This window comes from Eleutherodactylus coqui, chromosome 12, assembly GCF_035609145.1.
Source record: "Eleutherodactylus coqui strain aEleCoq1 chromosome 12, aEleCoq1.hap1, whole genome shotgun sequence".
Classification (NCBI taxonomy): domain Eukaryota; kingdom Metazoa; phylum Chordata; class Amphibia; order Anura; family Eleutherodactylidae; genus Eleutherodactylus; species Eleutherodactylus coqui.
The window spans coordinates 122,998,127-123,023,545 of NC_089848.1; the positions used below are offsets into that span (position 1 = coordinate 122,998,127).

A 25,419-nucleotide genomic window follows, 5' to 3' on the forward strand; every position below is an offset into this window, starting at 1 on the left:
AACATCCGTCATATAGGCATTCCTGAGACAGTTAAAAATGATCAACGTAAAGACTTTCTTATCGATTACTTCACTCCCCTTCTCCCGGATGCCACTCAACCTGATCTGACGATCGACCATGCTCACAGGCTCCCTAAGCCTAAATCATTGCCGCCCTCGATTCCTCGGGACGTTATTACCCGGATACACTTTTATCACATGAAAGACAAAATAATGGGCGCTGCTAGACTCTCCCGCATAAGTCCTGACCGCTTCAAAAATATTCAGCTATTCACAGATCTGTCAGTGGCCACCCTTCTGCGCAGGAGAGCTTTTGCTTCCAGTACCAAAATCCTGTGGGAAAAGGGCATTAGCTACAAATGGGGTTTTCCTGTAAAGGTAATAATGACTAAAAACGGCTCTAAGTATGTAGCCCAGTCTCCAGAGGAAGCGATGCAACTGTGTAAAGCTTGGAACCTTGTGGCACAGGGATCCCCTGGACCTAGCGAGAGAAACCGTTCCCCGATATCCGTGAGGAATGGATTACGAAGTCTGGCAATGGACGGTCTGAGTGACTTCCTTTTTTACACATTGCGAAATACAGAGATCTGCTATTTTTATTTTTTACAGCATCTCAAGCCATCTTGTTTTATCGCTGTTTTTCATCAAAGGTGTCCGCCTTCAAATGTTTTGCCGTTTCTGGCACGTTTCTTCACTGGTGGATAGTAAATCCAGTTCCCCCAGTTGGCCTCTGGTAGTCTTGATACCATTTAACCTGTTGTCTCTCTTCTATCTGTTTATCTCCTTCACCTGTGTTGTAGGGCTTATAGCCCTTGTTATGTTACATGTTCTTTTTATGTACATTCTGGTCCCAGATACTACTGTATTTGCATATTTCCTTGATGTGCTTTGCCTGGAAGCTGTCTGACCTAGAGCTGACGTTATCAGTAGGTTCAATCCAGATTCCTGTCTGGATACAAACAACTATTTTTACTTAGTTAAAATGTTTTCAATTTAATTTCTATAAATGCTAAAGGTCTAAACTCGCCCTCTAAAAGATCCACGCTATGGAAGGAAGCCCGATCAATTGGCACAGATATCCTATGTGTCCAGGAGACACATCTAAATAAAGAGGATGCCTTCCGTCTCTCACACAAATGCTTCCCCCACATTTTCTCCTCACCAGCATCCCATAAAATATGCGGGGTATCTATAGCCTTCAAAGACACAATGGCATTTTCCCTTAAAGACATCACTGATGAGGCTGGTCGCTATGTCATATTAACGTGCTCCATCAATAACTGTGACTTTACGATAGCCTCAATATATGCTCTAAACACCAAACAACAATCATTCATTCAGAAAATTATCACCATTATTAAACGTCATAGAGTAGGCCCTCTGTTACTAGTAGGAGACTTCAACAAGACTCTCTGGCCCTCTATGGACTCTTCTACCACTAAAGTTAAAGGGGTTGTCCCGCGAAAGCAAGTGGGGTTATACACTTCTGTATGGTCATATTAATGCACTTTGTAATGTACATCGTGCATTAAATATGAGCCATACAGAAGTTATTCACTTACCTGCTCCGTTGCTAGCGTCCCCGTCGCCATGGTGCTGTCTAATCTTCAGCGTCTAATCGCCCGATTAGACGTGCTTGCGCAGTCCTGTCTTCTGTCTTCTGAATGGGGCCGCTCACCGGAGTGCGGGGATTCGGGTAAGTACTGGACGGTTTGGTTTTTTTATGCCTGCATCGGGTTTGTCTCGCGCCGAACGGGGGGGCTATTGAATAAAAAAAAAACCCGTTTCGGCGCGGGACAACCCCTTTAATGACAGACTATCATCCATTATTTCCCTGCTTAATGAAAATGATCTATTTGATGTCTGGCGGTTACAGCACCCAACGGAACGCGATTATACCTTTTACTCGCAGTTAGAGATGAGCGAACGTACTCGTTACGAGTACTTACGCACCCGAGTACCGCCATTTTCGAGTACTTCAGTACTCGGGTGAAAAGATTCGGGGGGCGCCGGGGGGCGGGGAGAGGCGTGGCGGTGCGGGGGGTAGCAGCGGGGAACAGGGGGGAGCCCTCTCTCCCTCTCCCCCCCACTCCCCACTGCTACCCCCGTGCCGCCACGGCGCCCCCCGAATCTTTTCACCCGAGTACTGAAGTACTCGAAAATGGCGGTACTCGGGTGCGTAAGTACTCGTAACGAGTACGTTCGCTCATCTCTACTCGCAGTCCCATAAAATTTATAGTAGAATCGACTTTATGCTGGTAGATAAGAAGTTTCTTAACAATGTTATCTCCACCTCCATAGGCACCATCTCGTGGTCAGATCACACAACCATGGCCATGTCTATCCAAGAATGCTTTAACCACTGAATTATTAAAATTTAGCACCTTAACAATTACATTTTGCAGCATCCTCTGTATGCCCCTCAATCCTAACAAGTACTTTCTGACTATTGTGACCTTAACGATAACAGGGAAGTCTCTGACTCCACCCTATGGTGTGCACATAAAGCAATTATGCGGGGTCATTTTCTAAAACAAGCCTCCCACAATAAAAAACATAGAAACTCCCTTTTATTATCACTACAATCCAAACTGTGCTCTCTACATTGGATGAACAAAACCTCTTTTTCAATTGTGAGGGCAAAGGAAATTTCTTCTGTCCCCAACAATTTCACGAACTGCGGATTTATGAACATGACCTAGCCTTGAGAAGGCTAAAACTGACATATTATTGGCAGGGTAATAGACCAGGTGCTCTGTTAGCGAGGCAAGTAAAACAACGCTCAGCTAAATCGCGCATACCCTTTATCTACGACACCAAAAATAATAAAATGTTTGATCCCCAGGGTATAGCGGACACCTTAGCAACTTATTACCAATCACTATATAATCTAGCCAAGGATAAATCAACCATTCAGACCTCAGACATCAATATATCAAAATTTCTGATCAATTTGAACCTGCCCACATTATCCCAATCTGAGGTGGATTTTTTGCCCCAACTCAGTGGAAATAATAGAGGCTATTGATTCTTTAAAATCCAATAAGTCCCCCGGCCCAGATGGCCTCACAAATGAATATTATAAAGCCTACAAACTTCTTCTAGCTCCCTACCTAACTAAGGTATTCAACGAAATTGTTTATAAAGGCCATACCCCCCAAGAGATGTTAAAGGCACTTATTATTACCCTACCCAAACCTGGGAAATCACCTGACCTTCCACAGAATTTTCGACCTATTTCCCTATTAAATACGGATATAAAATTATATGCCAAAGTACTAGCAAAAAGATTATCTGGGGTCATACCAAGTCTAATTATTAGAGATCAGGTGGGATTCATCAAGGGGCGCCAGACAGTGAATGGCACAAGGCGCTATATTAGTATTATCTCTGTGGTGTCTGGGCGGGGAACGCCTTCTCTGCTCCTAGCTTTGGATGCGGAGAAGGCATTTGACCGAGTGCATTGGGGTAACCTCAGAGAGGTGCTCACAAGGTTTGGTGTTTGTGGTTCCCTACTCTCTTCATTTCTAGCCTTATACTCCTGTCCATCTGCACAGATCTATACCTCGGGCTCAGTTTCTCACCCTTTTGACATTTCCAATGGGACGCGTCAAGGATGTCCGCTCTACCCAATAGTGTTTGCTTTGGTGATGGAGCCCTTCGCACATGTGATACGCTCGGCACCAGATATTTTATTAGGTATTAAAATAGGTAATTTAGAACACCGCATTGACTTGTTTGCAGATGATGTTATTTTAAGTTTGGAAGCCCCTGAATCTTCGCTTAACTCTGTTTTTTAATATTATTAGTGAATTTAGCTCAGTTAGCTATTATAAAGTTAATGCCTCCAAATCCGTAGTCCTTAATATGGGGATCCCCAAACGCACTCAAACAAAATTGCAACAGACATACCCATTCCAGTGGTCAAATGGACAAATTCCCTATCTTGGTGTAACGCTAACATATCCCATTTATAATTTGGTGTCAGTTAATTTCAAAAAGCTATTTGCCGTTCTAGAGAAGGATATTAAAACATTGACAACCTCATGGTTTCCTGGATAGGTCACATTGCTCTCTCCAAAATGATACTACTAACCAAAATTCTATACCTTTTTCGTAATCTCCCAGTGATCGTACCTAATAACATTTTGAACAAATTGCAAAATATGTCACTGCAGTTTATCTGGCATAACCAACGAGCAAGAGTGGCATCTAGAATATTATACCTCCACCCTTCCCTGGGGGGCTTGGGTTGTCCCTGCTTGAAAAATTACTACCATGCCTCTTTACTTGACCAATTAAAAAGCTGGTGGCTAGATGACTCATCTAAGCACTGGGTGGATATAGAAGCTAGTACTTTGGATTGCCCTAGCTTATCACACCTATTATGGATTTCTAAATTAACTAAGACATTCCCAAAATCATCATTACCTACAATATCTGCTACTCTATATGTCTGGGAAAAAGTCCACAAACCACAGTCTTCCTCTGCGGATCCTTAAACTACCTCTGGAAGTGATTCAGTCACTAATTCCAGATATAGGCTTGGCTACATGGAAAGCTAAGGGGATTCATCGAGTAGGATATATATTTGAAAACTCAATGCTTATGTCATTCACTCGTGTACACAACATATTTCATATCCCGTATAAGGAGTTTTACAAGTATTTACAACTTAGACACTTCCTTCAATCTTATATCCCTCCTATTATTTTGCCCTGCTCGGAGTACGAAATCTTTTTATTTAACGAGGAGCAACACTCTAAAGGTATTTCTAAGGCATACCCCTCACTTGCATTGTGCTCTCCCGCATTTACTCCTCTATTTCAAACCAGATGAGAAGAGGATCTTAACGAATCTTTTTCCGCAGATCAATGGTCACAGGCTTTCTCACTTAGTTATAAATATTCTCACTGTGTGAACCATCTGGAAACCAATAGGAAGTTACTATATCGATGGTATCTGACACCATACCGCCTATCTAAAATGTCACCACAACACTCTAACTAGTGTTGGAGATGCCATAAACAAATTGGATCTTTAATGCATATTTGGTGGTCGTGTGAACATCTCAAAACCTTCTGGGAGCAAACCCACTATGCAATATGTTCAATCCTACACATTAAGGTGTGTTGGGACCCTAGTGTTGCTCTTGGACATAGAGGAGGGCACATCGGCTGATCTGCTCTTGGAGTTTTTTGCTTCTGCTCTTGGTTTTTTTTTGCCTTCCTCTGGATCAACAACACAGGAGGATAGACAGGCTGGACTAGATGGACATTGTCTTCATTCGGCCTTACAAACTATGTTACTATGTTCTCATTATATCCCATATCTTAACGGCTGCCAGAACCTCTATAGCAAAACGATGGAGGAGTGCCAAGGTTCCTTCCTTGTCAGACATTTTCTTGATGGTTCAGCATAGCTGTATAATGGAACACTTGATTGCGACTAGACTTGATTCTCTAGCTGGGTTTAAAACTCAGTAGCCAAAATGGCTTGATTTTTCGGGATATACTTGATAACTTTCTTTAAAGATAAAACAATCATTGGGTTTTTTATTTTCAGTCTGTGTAGATTCTATAGTACACCATACCTATACACATTGTAGCTTCCTATGTGTGCAGCTCTTAACCTTTACATCATTGGACCCAATTTCAAGTTCAGTTTTATTAATTTACACCTGTTACTCTCCCCTGTCCCCTCTGTTAAACTTCCTTTCTTTCCAGGTGATCCTCAATACCAACTCCTAATGTTGATTGCACTAATGGATTGATACAACTTATAAGACGTGACTTACCTTATGGCATGTTAGTGTTTTACTGTGTGCATTTACTACAGATAGCACACGCCAGATTATAATTGGATCATCATGTGTTTTTTTTTCTTCCTTTCTTATTTCTATATGCTGCATTTATGTGATTTCTATTGATAGCATTATTTAAAACCAATAAAATATTTGTTTATAAAATATATAATTTCTCTTGAGGCCTTAGAGAGCCATATGCATGAAAAAGTGTAAAATGCTATCGCTGCTGAAATTTACATGTATACAACTTTAATTCTTTCAGACTAAAAATACGTATAAATGGGTTGATAACTGGAAAGTGCGCTACACAAAATGGGCCGCTGAGGAGCCGAGGAAAAGCACCTCCTGTGTATATGTGGATACTGATGGGCAGTGGAAGACATCGCCTTGTAATGAGACTTATTCTTCCATCTGCAAACAAACTAGCGGTAAGCTGCTCATTTCCCTATTTAATATAATTAACTCCAGCGCTCCTTTACATGTGTTAATATGATAGCCAATGCTATAACTAACAAAATTCCAAGTGCTGCCCACTGCCTCCTGTCAAGTGATGTCCATCTCTAGTGACAAAGACACACTAAGACGGAACACAGAGAGTGGAGAAAGGTTGTGACTTATGCTGCTGATGGAAGTCTATGGAAAGAAGAGGGGAGGGAAGAAGAGGTTATAGAAGGATAATTACACAGATGTAAGGAGGGTACAGTTTATCGCTGTTTAATGTTAGTATGATGTTTTCTTGTAATGGTACTTGGTCTCTGAGAGGGGGCAGAATGAATGAACAGAGCTGAGCAGGAAGGATCAGGAAGTGCAGTGTGTGTAGAGAGGGTAGCTAAGCTATGGACAGACAAAGGGAGTCTCTCCTGGTTAGTGATACAGGGCTGTAGCGATTGTCTAACAGGCAGTTTTCCTCTGGTGAACAGAGAAGGGAGTGCTGAATAGTGAAGTCATGCCAAGTGGTTCCTCTATTTCCTGCCCTCTTGCAATGCTGACTGTGTATTGGTGAGCTAGAGAGAGATTGATCCTCAGTCGGCTGGGCACCGAGCTGTAGCAGGCATCCCATGCTTATAGGCCTAAAGACTGTTTGGTGAACTAAATATTGCTTATTGTTACTTCAGGTTATATTGTTATGGATTTGCACTTGGAGTACCCGATAAATATCTGCCCCCTTCCTAATTAGAAGTTCCAAGGCTTGAGCATGCACAGGAAGAATCACTCTGGCACACTGCTCAGCAAAAATGAAACTTCTTTACTCTAATCAAGCTGCATGGGATTTTATAGATTGTATGCATAGTTAGTACGTCATGAAGTATGAATCTGTAGCTGATTGGTTATTGCCTAGGAGCTGACGTCATCATCTGTGGTATCCTAGTTGCATTCTTGGATGGGAGCGCCATCTTGAGTAGACGATGGGAGGGGGAGCGAGTAGTTAGTCAGCACTTTCAGACAGCTGTGTTAGCAATTGTAGAACAGAAGCACATATTTGCAATAGGCATTTTACTTAGTTTATTACAATCCATTACAATCCCCCCTTAAAATGACTGTTTTATCTGTCCTTAATCCTGGGCCTATCTTATCAGTCTCAATGTGCCTCGAAACTCTTTTGTGCCGCATGTTAGACGAGTCATAGCTATCCCATGCCCCCCCTTGCCAGGGGCTTTGCTCATAGAGAAGTCAGTTGCTGTCCCTATGGGCTTAAAGGTATTATAATTGCTTAGGGGAAAGAGTCTTTAGGGGGGTGTAGGATGTCTCGTAGTCCTCTGGACTTTCCCTTGATATGCCAGCCCGGTTGCTCCAGATCTCACCCACAATCTCTGGCCCTGCCTACTTGCCTCCACTCCTGGCTAACCCCAGGCGGGCAACTGGGCAGCAGTCCCTACTCACTAGGGACCGAAAAGGGACGCTGGCGTAAGCTCTCATATAAAAGTTCTCATATGCAGCGAACCAAAGGTTTCAATAATGACTTACGAAAAAACCCATAAACCCTCCATGTAGCTGGCAAATCAAGTTCATAAGCAAGCAGATTTACTACCCGCGTGAAAACAAAGGGACCCACGTAATGCGGCGCCAGTTTCAAAATTAGAACCTTCAACTTGAGATTTCTTGAAGACAAATATACCTTCTGTCCCATCCTGTAAGGTTCAGATACTGACAGACTCTTCCCACTACGCAACTGCATACGAGCCCCCGTTGCTTCCAGGTTCTTCTGTACTTCTTTCCATACCCCCTGCAGCACATCTTTGGCGACATCAGCTGCAGGACAGGCCGATGGAGTAGAAATAGCTATAAGGAAGCGAGAATGCTGACCATATACGCAAAGGAATGGAGATACCCCAGTGGAAGAACAAATGCGGTTGTTTAGTGCAAACTCTGCCAACGGCAGGAACTCTGCCCACTGATGAGCCTTTTTGGAAGCAAACAACCGTAAATATTGCACTAAATCCTGGTTCTTCCGCTCAGTCTAACCATTAATTTGCAGGTGGAAAGCTGACGAGAAGGAAAGTGACGTTCCCAGATTTCTACAGAAGGCTCGCCAAAATTGCTCAACAAACTGAACACCTCGATCAGATACAATGTTCTCGGGAAACTCATGTAGACGAAAGATTTCTTTTACAAAAATCTTGGAAAATTCTATCGCAGAAGGTAGCTTCTTTGACACAACGAAATGTGCTATCTTTGAGAAACGGTCTACAACAACTAGGGTAGGGATGAACTTCTGAGACTCAGGTAGATCGGTGATAAATGCAACCCACGGACGAAAAGGTAGCGGTAACGGTCTCAGAGGCCCCTCCGGATGCTGACGCCGACTTTTACTGCGTGCACAGACAGAGCATCCCTTCACAAAGTCGCGGATCTCCCAAGACATGCCTGTCCGCCAGTAGTGTCTAGAACAAAGATCCAGAGACCCCTGAACCCCCAGATGGCCTACGAGAACAGATGAGTGAGACTCTTTAATGACTCTGAGACACAAGGACTCTGGCACAAACCATCTGCCCTCCGGCACCCCCGAGGGAGCGTCCTGCTGACAATTTTGTAAATGATGAACGAGATCAGATTCCACCACCACCCCAGGTGCCAAGATATTCTCGGGAGCCACTGTTTCACTTTCCCGAAACTCCGAGAGAGGGCGTCTGCCTTCACGTTCTTCTCCCCTGGAATATATGTAACGACGAGGTTAACCTGGCGAAAAACAACGCCCACCTGGCCTGACAAGCTGTGAGTCTCTTAGCATTGGCGAGATATACCAAGTTTTTATAACCAGTATACACGGTAATGGGACACCAATAACTCACGATTACCCAAGTTGTAGTTACGTTCCGCCGAACTAAACTTCCGCGAGAAGAACACACATGGACTATACCCAGGTCTCCCACTGACTTCCTTAAACAATACAGCCCCCGCCCCACCTCAAACGCATCGACCTCAATGAAGAACGGTCGCTGCGCGTCAGGCTGTACTAGCATCGGGGCAGTAGTAAACTCCCTTTTGAGGCGACTAAAAGCCTCAAATGAAATGACATAACCAAGGAAAGACACTTGTTTAGTACCAAAAATGCATTTCTCCAAATTGACAAAAAGTTGGTACTCACGCAAACGGGTCAGAACCAGCCTCAGGTGCCGCACATGTGAATCCCAGTCTGGGGAGTACACCAGAATGTCATCAAGATATATGACCAAAAATACCCCCAGGAAGTCATAGAAGACCGCGTTCATAAATCCCTGGAACACAGCGAGGGTATTACAAAGTCCGAAGGGCATGACTAGACATTCAGAATGCCCGAACAAGGTGTTTAACGCCGTCTTCCGCTCATCTCCCTTTTGGATGCTAATTAAATTGTAAGTCCAATTTGGAAAACCAGTGGGCCCCTAACACCTGATTCAAAAAATCAGGAATCAGGGGCAAGGAGCACTGGTTCTTCACTGTAATTTTTATTCAAAGCCCGATAATCCACACAAGGCCTCAATGTCCCATCCATCTTTTGTACAAAGAAAATACCGTCTCCGGCAGGGGAACTGGACGGCCTGATATGTCGTTTGGCCAGAGACTCCGAAATATAGGACTTAAGGGGTTCGTGCTCACCCCAAGACAAATTGAAAATGGCTCCCTTAGAGATGGGACTGTCAGGGATCAAATCAATAACACAGTCCCACTCCCTATTGGGAGGCAAAGACTCAGACAGTTTCTTGGAAAATACATCATGAAAATCAGCCAAATACTCAGGAATAAGTATGGTGTCTTCTGAACACATGGATATAGTAGCTAAGTGACTATGACAGGACAACTCCCAATGTGTCAATTCCCGAGTGGACCAATCAAATTTGGGATTGTGCAGTGCTAACCAGGGCATACCAAGCACTACATCAACGGACATCCTTTCCATTACCAAGAACGACAGATCCTCAGAATGGAGAACACCCACAGTGAACTGTAACATGGGAGTCCTCCACTGTACAACCCCTGCAGACAGAGGGGTAGAATCAATACTACTGAAGTGTATGGGAATCTTTAACACCGAAAATTCAGTCATCAGAGGTCTGACAAAACTCAAACTAATCAAATTGGCGGCAGCCCCAGAATCAATAAAAGCTTGACCAGACCGAGTGAAATTCCGGAAGCCAATCTGACAAGGCACCAACAACATAGGGAGTACCTGTGATCCTAGGCTATCCTCCCCAAAATCACCAAGGATCTGAAGCTTTTCCGCCAGTTCAAACTGATGTTGTAGACGCTTCTGAGGACAGGTTGCTACACGATGTCCGGCTTTCCCACAATAGAGGCAGAGGCGATGAGTCATCCGAAACCGTCGCCGTTCCTCGGGACTTAGGTGATCCACTTCCATAGGCTCGGCACCAGAAGTTGGCATGGGAGAAGCAGGAGCAGGTCTTCTGGATTCCCTAGCCTTACCCTAGCCTTACGGGCCTGATGTTCCTCTTTTTTCTAGATCTCAGCCTCCTGTCAGCTTTGACCGCCAATTCCATTGCATCATTGAGTGTCACGGGATGAGAAATGAGTAGATCCTTGACCGCGTCCGAAAGACCTAACAAAAACACATCTTTAAGGGCGCTATCATTCCAAGATGTTTTACCTGCATACAGTCTAAATTTAGAGCAATAGTCCTCTACCCACTGCTGCCTCTGACGTAGAGACGGGAGATGGGATACCGCCAACCCCGCACGGTCCGGCTCATCAAAAATACCTCCAAGTTCCCGAAAAAAACAAATCAACTGACTGCAGGCAAGTCGAACTCTCAGGTAAGGAGTAGCCCCCATGTCTGGGGGAACCCCGAAGTAAGGACATAATCAATCCAACTTTCTGTGATTCCGAGCCGGAGGAGCGGGGCCGCATCCGAAAATACAATTTACATGCCTGCTGAAAAACAAAAAACTTGCTCCTCTTCCCTGAAAATACCTCAGGAAGTGGACACGTGGGTTCAGGAATAGAAGGGGTGGTAGAAACATGCACTAACTCCCGTTTTCCCCTGGGCCACCATACGATCGGACAGGTCTTGGATCACAACCACTAAATCCTGCAACTGACTTGCTAGGGTACTCATGGCCTCCATAGGAGAGCAATTTTTAAGGGCCAGTTATTATGTTATGGTACACTATCCTTGATATGCCAGCTCTAGATCTCACCCACAACCCCTGTCCCTGCCTACTTGCCTCTACTTCTGGCTAACCCCAGGAAGGCCACTGGGCGGCGGTCCCTACTCACTAGGGACCGAAAAGGGACGCTGGCGTACCGGGATGGAAAGGGTAGAATACTGACAGAAAAGGCAGATTTAAATAACCAACACAAACAATACTAAGAACTGAGGCAGATGGAAAAACCTGTCTGATAATAGCAAAGTATGGCAGACAAGCTGACAGAAGCAGGAAACCAACCAAGGCAGACTTGCTAGCACACTGAGGGAAACCAATAACTGGCAGTGATTGCCAGTCTTTGCCTGACCTTTAAACAATAGCCTCCGCCCAGGGGCAGAGAGAGGGAGACAGACAACTCCTAACAGAACATAATAAAAGGGAGCTCGTGCACGGCATCCACACTCACAGGTGCGCGTGCGTGGCACGCTGCCAGGCACCCGTGCCCCCGGTAGCTGCACAACCAGCCGGGGGAATGCGCCTCGACCGCGGGACTCCGCACACCGCCTCCTCCCTCACCTGGAGTAACAGCAACCACCGCATGGTAACAATAGCATAATTATGTCTGTTCCTCAGGAATCGGAGTCTTCTTGCAATGGGAGGCGTGGATCCAGGAGCTCTTTCCATCTAGTTTCACTGAAATGGCTGTGGTCAGTAGCAACTGGTAGGGACCATCATATTTAGGTTCAAGGGAATGTTTTCTCACAAATTTCTTCATATAGACCAAGTCCTCGAGGAATCCCCATGCTGGCATCTGGATCTGGAATAGAAGAAAACACCTGGGCATGTACTTTGGTTAGTTCCTGTGCCAGAGTCATCACATATTTAGTCTGTACATCAGACTGGAGCTGGAGCTGTTAGGGGAAAGAGCAACCTAGTCCTGGGGGCTGACATGAACAAGATCTCATAGGGGGACAGTGAATGTTCTCCTTGGGAGGTGTACCGGACGCTGAATAGGGCAATAGGCAGGATCTCAGTCCAAGACATGCCAGTCTCTTGGGACATTTTCAACATTTTGTTTTTCAGGGTGTCGTTAAGTCTTTCTACTGTCCCACTGCTCTGGGGATGATTGGGGGTATAGAATGCTAGGTTCACTCCTAGGGCTTCCCACACTTCTTTGGTCAGATTGGCTGTGAAGGCTGGTCCTTGGTCACTCTCAATCACTTCCGGGACTCCGAATCTACACACCACTTCGCTAAGTAGTTTCCCTACTGTGGTCTTCGCGGTCATATTAGTCACTGGGTAGGCCTCCGGCCAATTCAAGAACATGTCCACTATTACCAGTGCATTAGAGATGAGCGAACGTACTCGTTACGAGTACTTACGCACCCGAGTACCGCCATTTTCGAGTACTTCAGTACTCGGGTGAAAAGATTCGGGGGGCGCCGGGGGGCGGGGAGAGGCGTGGCGGTGCGGGGGGTAGCAGCGGGGAACAGGGGGGAGCCCTCTCTCTCTCCCTCTCCCCCCCACTCCCCACTGCTACAAGTACTCGAAAATGGCGGTACTCGGGTGCGTAAGTACTCGTAACGAGTACGTTCACTCATCTCTACAGTGCATATTTAAACCTGCCGCTCTTTAGCACCTGGATGTGGTCGATTTGAAGCCTCTAAAAAGGGGTTCAGAGGCTTGGCTAGGTGTTTCTGAGAGACATTTTCTGTGCGTCCAGGATTGCATTTCACACAGATGGCGCACGATATGCAGAATCTTTCAGTGAGGGAGGAAATGCCTTGGGCCATGTAGTACTTCAGGATAAAAGCATTCTTCAGTGTCTTAAGAAGGTGTGCAGGGCCATGTGTCCATTGTACTACGGCTTGGTATAGGCATCTGGATAAGCATGGTTTCCTGTTGACTTCATAGAGCCCATGACTGTTGATGGTGGCCCCTTTCTCACCCAGAGGTCCTTCTCTTCTTTGTTAGATTTCTTCTGTAATTCTTGAAGATGTCTTTTGTCTATGGGGTGGGCTTGCACCATCATCACTAGTTCTGCCTCCACCTAACTCTTAATTCTCGAGGGTCCTGCAGCTGTTTCCTTAACTGCCATATCTGCCAAGTGGTTTCCTCGTGTTTCTGCAGAGTTAAGCCTTCCGTTGTCTTTTACTTTAAATATGGCCACTTGAGTGGGCAGGAGGAGTGCATCCATCAGGTCCCTGATGGCCTCATGATGTTTCACAGATCTGCTTGCTGCAGTCAAGAATCCGCATGTCTTCCAGATGACTCCAATGTCATGGACCACTCCAAAGGCGTATTTGGAGTCGGTGTAGACATTCGCTCTCTTTCCCTTGGAGAGCTTACAGGTCGAGGTCAGTGCTTTGAATTCGGCCTCTTGGGTGGACTTTGGGGGGACAGCTCTTGAGCTTGGAGGATGGTGTTTTCAGTGGTGACTGCATAACCTGTGTGAAAGATGCCTTGGTTGTCGGCGTATCTGGAGCCATCGACAAAAATTGTGAGGTCTGGGTTGTTCAGTGGCGTGTCGAACACAGTGGAGAGATGTGAAGTTTCTTGTTTCATCACCTCAAAACAGTCATGTTCATCAGGATTTTGGGGATCTGTTCCCCCCTCGTGAATTGGAAGGAAGGTTGAGGGATTCAGGATAGTGCAGGGTGACGTTGTCAGGTATTAGGAGAGAGCACTGAAGGCGAGGGTGTCAGCCGCAGACAGGTGCTTGGGCTGCATCTGGTTCTGGATAGCAACAATGTCATGAGGGACCAGGAGCACCAGTGAGTGCCCAAGGTTTTGTCCAGTAGAGCTTTGGCTGCAAAGACTGCCCGCAGGCAGGAGGGACCACCTCTAGCAACTGGGTCCAGGCGAAAGGAGAAGTATCCGATGGGCCTGGGTCTGTTGCCATGAGACTTAGTAAGGACCCCAGTGGCATGTCCTTGTCTTTCTGACATGAAGAGCATGAAGGTATTGTCGTAATCCAGTAAGTCCAGAGCTGGAGCAAAGGAAAGGGCCTACTTGAGCAGGATAAAGCTGGATAGCGCTTCCGATGAGAGACTGAAAGGATCCGTCTTTAAAGCATTGTACAGAGGTTGCATCAATAGAGAGCCTTCTGGGATCCATGCTCTGCAGTAGAAGATAAGTCCAAGGAAGGCATGAAGTGCCTTTGGTTTTTGAGGTAATGGGATGGCAGTAACTCAGTCTTGGGTGAGGTATCTTGTACCCTTTGAGATGCAGTGTCCTAAGAACACAACTGACATTGCGCACCACTGGAGCTTGGGTTTTGAGGCCTTGTACCCCGGATTGGCAAAGAAACAGAAAAGGCTTTCAGACGTTGACTCAGCTGTGCAGAGGTCATCAGCACACAGTAGTAGGTTATCCACATACTGAAGGAGGACAACATTTGGGTTCTCCAGCCCCCAAGTATTCAGGATGAGGGCCATGGCTTTGGTAAATTGACTTGGAGAGTCACACTAGCAGTGTGCCTAGCTGTCTCTTCCTCCTCCTCCCCCCCCTCCCCCTCCTCCTCCAAAACGTGCTGTGATATAGACATGAGGATAGTCTGGCTATCGAGCGACATAATGTCATCCCCCGTCACCTATTCCAACGGCAAAGTGTCAGGCTTTATGCTTAGCAGCGAACTTCTCAGCAGGTAAAGCAGCTGGATGGTAATGCTACTGATGGCAGCATCGCCGCTCACCATTTGGGTAGACTCCTCAAAGTTTCCGAGGACCTAGCAGATATCTGCCATCCATGCCCACTCCTCAGTAAAGAATTGCGAAGGCTGACTACCACTCTGCCGCCCATGTTGCAGCTGGTATTCCACTATTGCTCTACGCTGCTCGTACAGCCTGGCCAACATGTGCAGCGTAGAAATCCAGCGTGTGGGCACGTCCCACAGCAGACAGTGCTCTGGCAGCTAAAACCGACGTTGCAGGGTCCTCAGGTTGGCAGCGTCCGTGGTGGAGTTGCGGAAATGTGCGCAGACACGGCACACCTTGCTGAGCAGGTCAGACAAGTGGGGGTAGTTTTTCAGAAACTGCTGAACCATTAAATTGAAGACGTGGGCCAGGTATGGCACGTGTGAGGTTACCAAGCTACAGAGCCGCCACCAGGTTACGGCCGTTGTCACACATGATCATGCCGGGTTGGAGGCTCAGCGGCGAAATCCAGAGGTCTGTCTGCTCCGTCAGACCCTGCAACAGCTTGGAGGCCATGTGCCTCTTGATACCTAAGCTGATTAGTTTCAGCACGGCTTGCTGACGCTTGCCCACGGCTGTGCTGTCGCGCCGCGTGCTACCGGCTGGTGACCTGCTCACACCTCTTAATTGAGAGGTAGAAGTGGCGGAGGAGGGTTTGGAGGAGGTGGCATAAAACACCGCAGATACCAGCACCAAGGTAGGACCCGCTATTCTGGGTGTGGGTAGGACGTGAGCGGTCCCAGGCTCTGACTCGGTCCCAGCCTCCACCAAGTTCACCCAATGTGCCGTCAGGGAGATATAGTGGCCCTGCCCGCCAGTACTTGTCCACATGTCCATGGCTAAGTGGACCTTCCCAGTAACCACATTGGTGAGGGTATGATTTATGTTGCGGGAGACGTGCTGGTGTAAAGCGGGGACGGCACACCGGGAAAAATAGTGGCGACTGGGGACCAAGTAGCGCAGGACCGCTATGTTTTTGAAAGCCTCCGTTTCGACAAGCCTGTACGGCAGCATCTCCAGGCTGATTATTTTGGCAATGTGCACGTTTAAAGCTTGTGAAGGCGTATTTCCGCTTTCGCTCCAACGCTTGTGTTAGCGACAGCTGAACGCTGCGCTGAGAGACATTGCTGGATGGATTGGAGGACCGTGGAGGTGAGGGTGTGGGTGCAGGCTGGGAGGCGCTCGTGCCTGCGTCCTGGGAGGGGGATTGGATCTGTGTTGCAGGTTGGGGCACAGGGGACAAGGGAGTGGTGTGACCCGGAGGTGGTGAATGGCCTTCGCCCCACCTTGTGGGGTGCTTGTCCATCATATGCCTGTGCATGCTGGTAGTGGTAAGGCTGGTAGTGGTGGCTCCCCGGCTGATCTTGGCGCGACACAGGTTGCACACCACAGTTTGTCAGTCGTCTGCGCTCTCACTAAAAAACATCCACACCTTTGAACACCTAGCCCTCTGCACGGAGGCTTGCAGCGAGGGGGTGCTTTGGGAAACAGTTGAGGGATTCCTCGCTCTGCCCCTTCCTCTACCTCTTCCAACCTGTTCTGCTGCTGCACTTGCCTCCCCCTCTGAAGCTCTGTCCTCAGTAGGCTTAGCAAACCAGGTTGGGTCAGTCACCTTATCGTCCAGCAGCTCTTCCTCCGGATCCTCTGTGCGCTCCTCCCTCGGACTTACTGCCCTTACTACTACCTCACTGACAGACAACTGTGTCTCATCATCCTCCTCCACAAAAAGCTCTTGAGACAGTTGCCGGAAGTCCTCAGCCTCATCACCCGGACTCCGGGAACTTTCCAAAGGTTGGGCATCGGTCACGACAAACTCATCTGGTGAGAGAGGAACCATTTTTTCCCACTCAGGGAAGGGACCCGAGAACAGTTCCTGGGAGTCTGCCTGCTCAGAATATGTCATTTTCATGGAGTGAGGAGCCTTTGAGGAAGGAGGAGCAGCCAGAGGATTCAGAGTTGCAGTACCTAGGCCGGGAGTAGTGGACTGCGTAGAAGACTGGGTGGTCGATACATTGCTGGACGCGTTTTCTGCCATCCACGACAGGACCTGATCGCACTGCTCTATTTGTAATAAAGGTCTACCACGCGGACCCACAAATTGGGATATGAAGCTGGGGAGCCCAGAAACTTGCCTCTCTCCTAATCCCTCAGCAGCCATCTGTGATTCACCCCGCCCAGGAACTCGGCCTGTGCCCACACCCTCACTTGGGCGCCCGCATCCATGTCCTCGACCCCTACCCCTACTCCTAATCATAGCAGATTAAGGATAGAGAAGGGCCCAAATAAATTACCCCACTGGACAGCGCTGACAACCTGTGGCTAATTCACCGCACACAGAGACTTGTACATAGCAGAGGCTCTATGCTGTGACTAGAAAAAATTAACCTGTTGTCATGCGCTGATACCTAGGGGTAATTTACAGCTCGCAGAGATTTGTAGATAAGAGAGGCTGTATGGAGTGGGAGAAGACTCTAAAGCCAGTGGATAGTGCTGGTAACTGTGGCTATCTCAACCCCCCTCAAAGAAAGGGTATTGTGAGACGCTCTGCACAGCGGCAGAGCTAAAATACTTTGCAGTGGCCTAGAAAATATTAGAGTACTGTTTCACGTGAGACCTCGGTGTTATGCACTGCAGACTGAGAACGCTATAAGTGGAAGGCTGGGAACAGGCCTAGATGTGTGATAAAAAAAATTGATGCACTACTGCTCCCAGCCAGCCACAACTATAATGCACACGGTGAGAAGTTGCCCTAAAAAGGACCGTTGGACCAAACGAGAAGCACACAACCGAACAATTGATTTTAAGGGGACTGAAAGACAACAATGAGTGAATCGTTAACGAAAACTCCACGACGGGCGCTTTTGAGCGAATTTTGAGCGGTAATCATTGTGTCTAAATTGGCCTTTCGACTTCGTTAACAAGTACAAGGTCATACAATGTGGTTTACTCATGCTAATCTTACACAAACAGATAGAGGTGGGAGGGGATTATTAACTCACATCACAGCTCTTGTCCAGAGAAAATCAACAGGCAGGTGAGAGTAAATGGGTGAAAGGGTATCTGAAAAATTACCAATGCAATCTAAAAGAACAAAATCAACGCCTACTCATTCGTAATAGATTTAAAAATTAGCGTGAATACTTAAGTACTCACCTGGTGCTCGGTACGACCCCCTACCTAGAGGGTCCACCGCCACCTGTATCCTTGTTTGCTTGTAATAGTTCCTGGGATTCCCTATCCAGTTTCACCGGAGAGCGATCATCAGGGTAACAGCCCGAACTCGGCTGTTTGCATATACACGTTCCAGAAGCCAAGAAAATATCCCCAGCGCTCGTGGTCTCCCAGGATATCAACGGACACAGAGGTCCATGCAATATAATTATATTTTATTAATAGTTGCTACGCATTTCGGCGGACTGAAACGCCCTCTTCAAGCATAAAATAAACGTTTAACAAACATACATTTATACATTTAATTTGCAATTTCCGGCAAGCGGCGTCCGCGGATCCATGTGAGTGCAAATTAAATGTATAAATGTATGTTTGTTAAATGTTTATTTTATGCTTGAAGAGGGCGTTTCAGTCCGCCGAAATGCGTAGCAACTATTAATAAAATATAATTATATTGCATGGACCTCTGTGTCCGTTGATATCCTGGGAGACCACGAGCGCTGGGGATATTTTCTTGGCTTCTGGAACCAATGCAATCTAACTACACACAAAATGGATGACACTATAGCCCGGCCTGAAGGGGCTGATATAAAATGGAAGCTGAGATAGGCCTAAGGCCTAACACACACCCAAAATGGCTGATGGCCTACCAGTCTCTATATTACAGACAGAGTCCCTTCAATTTACATATAACTGTAAAACTACTTTTAGCTTTTGAATAAAGTTGTGCCTCTGTGACAAACCCTCTAGTGACAAAGCATAACCAAATAAACAGAAGTAACCATATTTATGCTGTACGTCAACTCTGATGTCTTTGTCTTTTGGTCTTACAGTTGTCGCTCCCACTGACCCTCCTCAAACACCTGGAAGCTGCCCAGACGAACCTTCAGATTCTTGGATTCCCTTCCGTAACCATTGCTACCTTTTTGTATCATCTTCCTCCGCTGACTGGCAGAGGGCATCCTTAAAATGTGTTTATTATGGTGAGTTCTAGAAATACTTTATAGGGAAATAGAATTTATAAGAGATGGAACAGACACTAAAATCATACAGGGTGATTCAAAAGTCAGGATCACCAGGAATATCCCCTGAACAATAAGCGATACAAGTAAGAAACTTTGTAGAGCACTTAGATGGGTGGGAGAAAACTTTTTGGTGCTATGGTGGTGCATGTCGGCCATCTTACTGGTGGTCATCTGGGATTTAGCCCAAGAAATCTCAATGGGATAAAGAGGTCATGGGATACATGATTAAAGCGTAGATCTTCATCAGAAATTCATAGGTGCATTCATTTTTTCACCAATACCTAAAACCATTTTTAAGTCATAGGTGATGTCATGTTGAGCGCGAAGAATTGGGAGGGGACTGCAGAATCTGCAAAAATCAGCAGTGGATTTTGACTTTGTTTGGGATACAGAAATGCTTCGGAAATTGCATAGCAGTTCCGCCTCATGTGAGCGTGCCCTAAAGCAAATGTTTTACATCATACTGAAGGCTGTAAGAAAAAAAAGGCACAATTGCTGATTTTTGCCTATTCTTTTTCCCAAAAAAGTGGAATATAATCATTTGTAGCCCAAAATCATACCAATGAAAATGTCAATTCCTCCAAAAGTGTTTATGAAAAGTAAAGTTATGGCTTGCAGAATATGGTGATACAAAAAAAAATTATTGATGCCTGCCCACTACTGTTTTTTTCCCCGCAAATGTCAATTATACTTTATAATATTAAATTTGCAATGCACAAAAATTGCAATTTGGAGCATTACAAATTTAACATTAGAAAGTCTCATTGACATTTGGGAAAAAGTAACGCTGCAAATTTGTAGCGAAAAAAAAGGGCAGTGGGTAGGTATTTCTCCAAAGTAAAAGAGCTATACAAATTAGCCATTGTTGTAATTGTGGTGCCTCACAAAATAAAGTCAGTGAACCCCCCCAAAAAGCAAAACCCACAAATTTCAGAATTGCATTGTGTATACGCCCCGCCCACCATGTTAATTAAATTAAATGTTCTTCAATACATTATATACACCCCAAAATGTCATTAAAATATAACTTGTTCCTCTATGTCAATAGCAAAGTAAAAAAGTGGGGAAAAAAACGAAGTTCCCTGAAAGCTAAAATACTTTATTTTAGGCTGCAGCCTTAAAGGGGTTGTCCCGGGCCGAAACGTTTTTTTTTTTTTTCAACAGCCCCCCCCCCCCCCGTTCGGCGCGAGACAAACCCGATGCAGGGACCTAAAAAAAAATCTGCACAGCGCTTACCTGAATCCCCGCGCTCCGGTGACTTCTTACTTACCGGTTGAAGATGGCCGCCGGGATCTTCTCCCTCGGTGGACCGCAGCTCTTCTGTGCGGTCCATTGCCGATTCCAGCCTCCTGATTGGCTGGAATCGGCACGTGACGGGGCGGAGCTTCACGGAGCCGCTCTCCGGCACGAGCGGCCCCATTGAGAAAAGCAGAAGACCGGACTGCGCAAGCGCGTCTAATCTGGCGATTAGACGCTAAAAATTAGACGGCACCATGGAGACGAGGACGCCAGCAACGGAGCAGGTAAGTGAATAACTTCTGTATGGCTCATATTTAATGCACAATATACATTACAAAGTGCATTAATATGGCCATACAGAAGTGTATAGACCCACTTGCTTTCGCGGACAACCCCTTTAAGGGTGCCTTCACACTAAGGATATCGCTGAGTTTTTTTAAACACGGCTGTCAGTAGTACTGTCTAATGTTAAATACGCATCACACAAAATCCCAAGTTTGTGCTTTGTGATTTTTCTGCGATGCGTTTTTTTAACATTAGAAAGTCCTATTGACATTTGCGTTTAAAATAATGCAGCGATATCACGATCGCATGTGTGAAGATACGCTAACTAGAGATGAGCGAGCACACTGGTCCGAGCTTGATGGTCGTACGAGCATTAGGGTACTCGAGATGCTTATTACTCGAGACGAGCACCACGCGTTACTCGAGTCAATTGCATTTCCTTCCCCGCATGTTTAGCGCCATTTTCTAGCCAATAGACATGCAGGGAAGGCATTACCACTTCCTGCTGTGACGTGCCAGCCCTATCCCACCCCCCTGCAGTGAGTGGCTGGCGAGATCAAGTGACCACCGAGTACTTAAAGCGGTCCTGCCCGTGGCTCGCCTCAGACACATGCTGGCAGAGGTTAGGGAAAGTGCTGCTGCTGATATAAGGGGAAGTGTTAGTGGAGGATCTTGTCTTCAAGAACCCCAACGGTCCTTCTGAGGGCTACTCCTCATTGTGGGCATTACAGTTGTGGCTGGCTTGGAGCAGTAGTGCACCAATTTTTTTTTTTAAGCATCTAGGGCTGTGCAGGCCATTTCAGTTATACCGCTCTGTGTGTGCAGTGCATTAGGCAGAGTTTAGGACACACTCACCATGTGCATTATAGTTGTGGATGGCTGGGAGCAGTAGTGCACCAATTTTTGTATTACTCATCTAGGCCTGTTCCCAGCCTTTCAGTTATACCGTTCTCAGCCTGCAGTGCATTACACCGAGGTCTCACCGTGAACACAGCACTCTAATATTTCCCAGGCTACTGCAAAGTATTTCAGATATACCGTTCTCAGCCTGCAGTGCATTACACAGAGTTTAGGGACAGAGCTGCTTATGTAGGGAAGAGTTTACAGTCGTGATCCTCCGTACAAGAAACACAACGGTCCTTTTTGGGGCTACTTCTCACCGTGTGCTTTACAGTTGTGGCTGGCTGGGAGCAGTAGTGCACCATTTTTTTATTACACATCTAGTGCCCAGCCTTTGTTATAGTGTTCTCAGCCTGCAGTGTCATACAACCAGCTCTCACCGTGAAACTGCACTCTAACATTTCCTAGCCTACTGCAAAGTATTTCAGTTATACCGTTCTATGTCTGCAGTGCATTAGACAGAGCTCTCACTTAGAGATGAGCGAGCACCAAAATGCTCGGGTGCTCGATGAGTCAAACTTTTCATAATGATCGATTTGGAGTAACAAACCCCACTGAAGTTAATGGGGGACTCGAGCATTTTTGTATGGGAACGACGACTTGTGAAACACCAGAAAACATCAGAAAATCATGGAAACACCACAGAAACGGATGGCGAATGGCAGGAGCAGCATGCATGGCTGCATCTGAGGCTCCCAGGTCCCACTATTAAGCCAAAATGGGGGAGAGAGCCTAGCGGTCACCCCTCTAACAATTTACTTGGGAGAAAACCTCATTAGCAAGGCACACGCGCTGGCACATCTTAGCTAAGCACCACACTACCTGCAACCAAGGACAATCACTGCCTGCGGGTGACACAGCTGCCTCTTTACCTGGGTTACATACTGGCATTGCTGTCCGACCCTCCGCACGACCCTGCGTCCACAGCGCACACAAACTTTTCCCTGCGCAACCTTCAGCTGGCCTCATGCCACACGCTCGCTTCATAGACACACCACCCTCATGTTTATTTATAAGTGCGTACTGGATGAGCAGGAACCGGAGGCACACACTGCAGAGGGTTGGCAGGGCCTGGCAGTGACCCTCTTTGAAAGTGGGGGCGATAGCCCACAATGCTGTAGAGAATTGATGATAAATTGACGTACGATCATCATTGCACTCCCGTGCCACCTCCGTCACAAAATTGTCAGGAGCCACAAATGTGCCAGCACTTCTACACATCTCCGCAATGCCGCAATACTCTGTGTGGGAAGCACGTGAGCGGGCCCAGGATCAGGCTCGGTCCCAGCCTCCACCTTGTGTGACCCAAGGTGCCATGAGATAAATAGCTATGGGAAATTCATTTGTCCCCACACACTTCATTCTGTGTATGTGTCAGGCAGCTCAACACCGCAATGGGAAACCTTTGTGCACCCACAGTAAAGGAGGACCCTAGTAACATTTCTGTAGCAAGAGTATATGCGGACCCCAATCATATTTATGTAGCAAGAGTGTAGGCGGACCCCTGTAACATGTCTGTAGCTAGAGTATAGGCGGACCCCTGTAACATGTCTGTAGCTAGAGTAAGCCGTGCTGAAACTAATCAGTTTAGGTGGCAAGAGGAACTTGGCCCCCGAGCTGTTGCAGGGTCTGATAGAGCAGACCATCCTCTGGCTTTCGCCGCTGAGCCTCCAACTGAGCATGGTCGTGTGTGACAATGGCCATAACCTGCTGGCGGCTCTACAGCTCGGCAGCCTCATACATGTGCCATGCCTGGCCCACGTCTTCAATCTGGTGGTTCAGCGGTTTCTGAAAAACTACCCCCACTTGCCGGACCTGCTAGGCAAGGTGCACCACGTCTGCGCACATTTCCGCAAGTCCACCATGAACGCTGCCACCCTGAGGACCCGGAAACGTCGGTTTCAGCTGCCAGAGCACCGACTGCTGTGCAACGTGCCCACACACTGGAATTTTACGCTGCACATGTTAGCCAAGCTGTATGAGCATCATATAGCAATAGTGGAATACCACCTGCAACATGGATGGCAGAGTGGTAGTCAGCCTCCACAATTCTTTACTGAGGAGTAGGCATGGATGGTAGACTTCTGCCAGGTCCTCGGAAACTTTGAGGAGTCTACCCAAATGGTGAGCGGTGATGCAGCCATCATTAGCGTTTCCATCCCGCTGCTTTGCCTGCTGAGAAGTTCGCTGCTAAGCATGAAGGCCGACGCTTTGTGGTTGGAACAGGAGACGGGGGATGACAGTATGTTGCTTAATAGCCAGGCCACCCTCATGTCTATATCTCAGCGCGTTTTGGAGGGAGAGGAGGAGGGGGGAACAGACTGCTGGCCACACTGCAGAGAGTACCCATGCTGCTGGCCTCTCATCTGTTCAGCGTGTATGGGCTGAAGAGGAGGATCCTGAAAGTCATCCTCCTAGTGAGGACAGTGAAACGTTGCGTACTGGGACCCTGGCACACATGGCTGACTTCATGTTAGGCTGCCTTTCCCGTGACCCTCGCATTAGACGCATTCTGGCCAACACGGTTTACTGGGTGCGCACTCTTCTCGACCCACGGTATAAGGAGAACCTTTCCACTCTCATTCTCGAAGAGGAAAGGGGTATGAGAGTGATGCAATACCACAGGGCCCTGGTGGAAAAAGTGATACTAAAGTTCCCATCTGACAGCGCTAGTGGCAGAAAATGCAGTTCCGAGGACCAAGTAGCAGGGGAGTCGCAGGGATCAGACAGCATGTCCAGCGCAGGCAGGGGAACCTTCTCCAAGGCCTTTGCCAGTTTTATGGCTCCCCAGCAAGACTGTGTCACCACTCCCCAGTCACGGCTGAGTTGGAGGGAGCACTGTAAAAAGATAGTGAGGGAGTACATAGCAGATCGTACCACCATCCTCTGTGATGCCTCTGCTCCATACAACAGGGTGTCAAAGCTGGACACGGGGCACGAACTTGCACTGTATGCCCTGGAGGTGCTGGCCTGCCCTGCCGCTAGCATCTTGTCAGAGAGGATGTTTAGTGCAGCTGAACGAATCATCACGGATAAGCATACCTGCCTGTCAACTGCAAGCGCCGACATGGTTACACTCCTAAAGATGAACAAAGGCTGGATTTTCCCAGACTTCTCTTCTCCACCGACGGAAAGCAGTGGAACCTAAAGATTCTTTTCACTGCAACAGCAGAAAAAAGCATCCTCTATCACCACAAAAAAGGGGGGATTAGCTTTGTCAATCCCTCTCGAATATTATTACTTCTCCTCCTTCTTCTCCTAAAACAGCATGTCATCACGCTGAACTGCCAATTTGTCTGCGGCCCAAAAGGCTCTGTTTAAGAGTTTTTTACAATTTTTTTGCAGGGCTGCCTCCAGGCTCTGTTGCAAATTAAGCAACAGCGAGCTGTATCTTTAAAAAATGTTTATGGATTTCACCTGCCGTCACGGTTGAGCAATTTTTCAGGGGTACACTTGTACTCTTGGTACACCAATTTTTCAGGCCCTTGCCTATACTGTTATCTAACAAATTTTTCCGCCTTTCGCCTACACTCTTGGTAACCAAATTTTTTCAGGTGTTCGCCTATATTCTTGCTACAGAAATGTTACAGGGGTTCATCTATTCTCTTGCTACTGAAATGTTACTGGGGTCCGCCTATACTCTTGCTATATGAATGTTACTGGGGTCAGCCTATACACTTGCTACAGAAATGTTACTGGAGTCCGCCTACACACTT

At 46.9% G+C, this 25,419-nt stretch overlaps 1 protein-coding gene across 1 annotated transcript in view; it reads left to right on the forward strand.

Moving 5' to 3' along the window:
• Positions 1–25,419, forward strand: part of LOC136586617 (macrophage mannose receptor 1-like) — a 300,895-nt gene that overhangs the window by 179,630 nt on the left and 95,846 nt on the right. The window contains exons 24-25 of the mRNA XM_066584760.1: positions 6,069–6,234; positions 19,088–19,237. Of these exons, the coding sequence (XP_066440857.1) occupies positions 6,069–6,234; positions 19,088–19,237 (316 nt within the window). The remainder of the gene's footprint in view (positions 1–6,068; positions 6,235–19,087; positions 19,238–25,419) is intronic.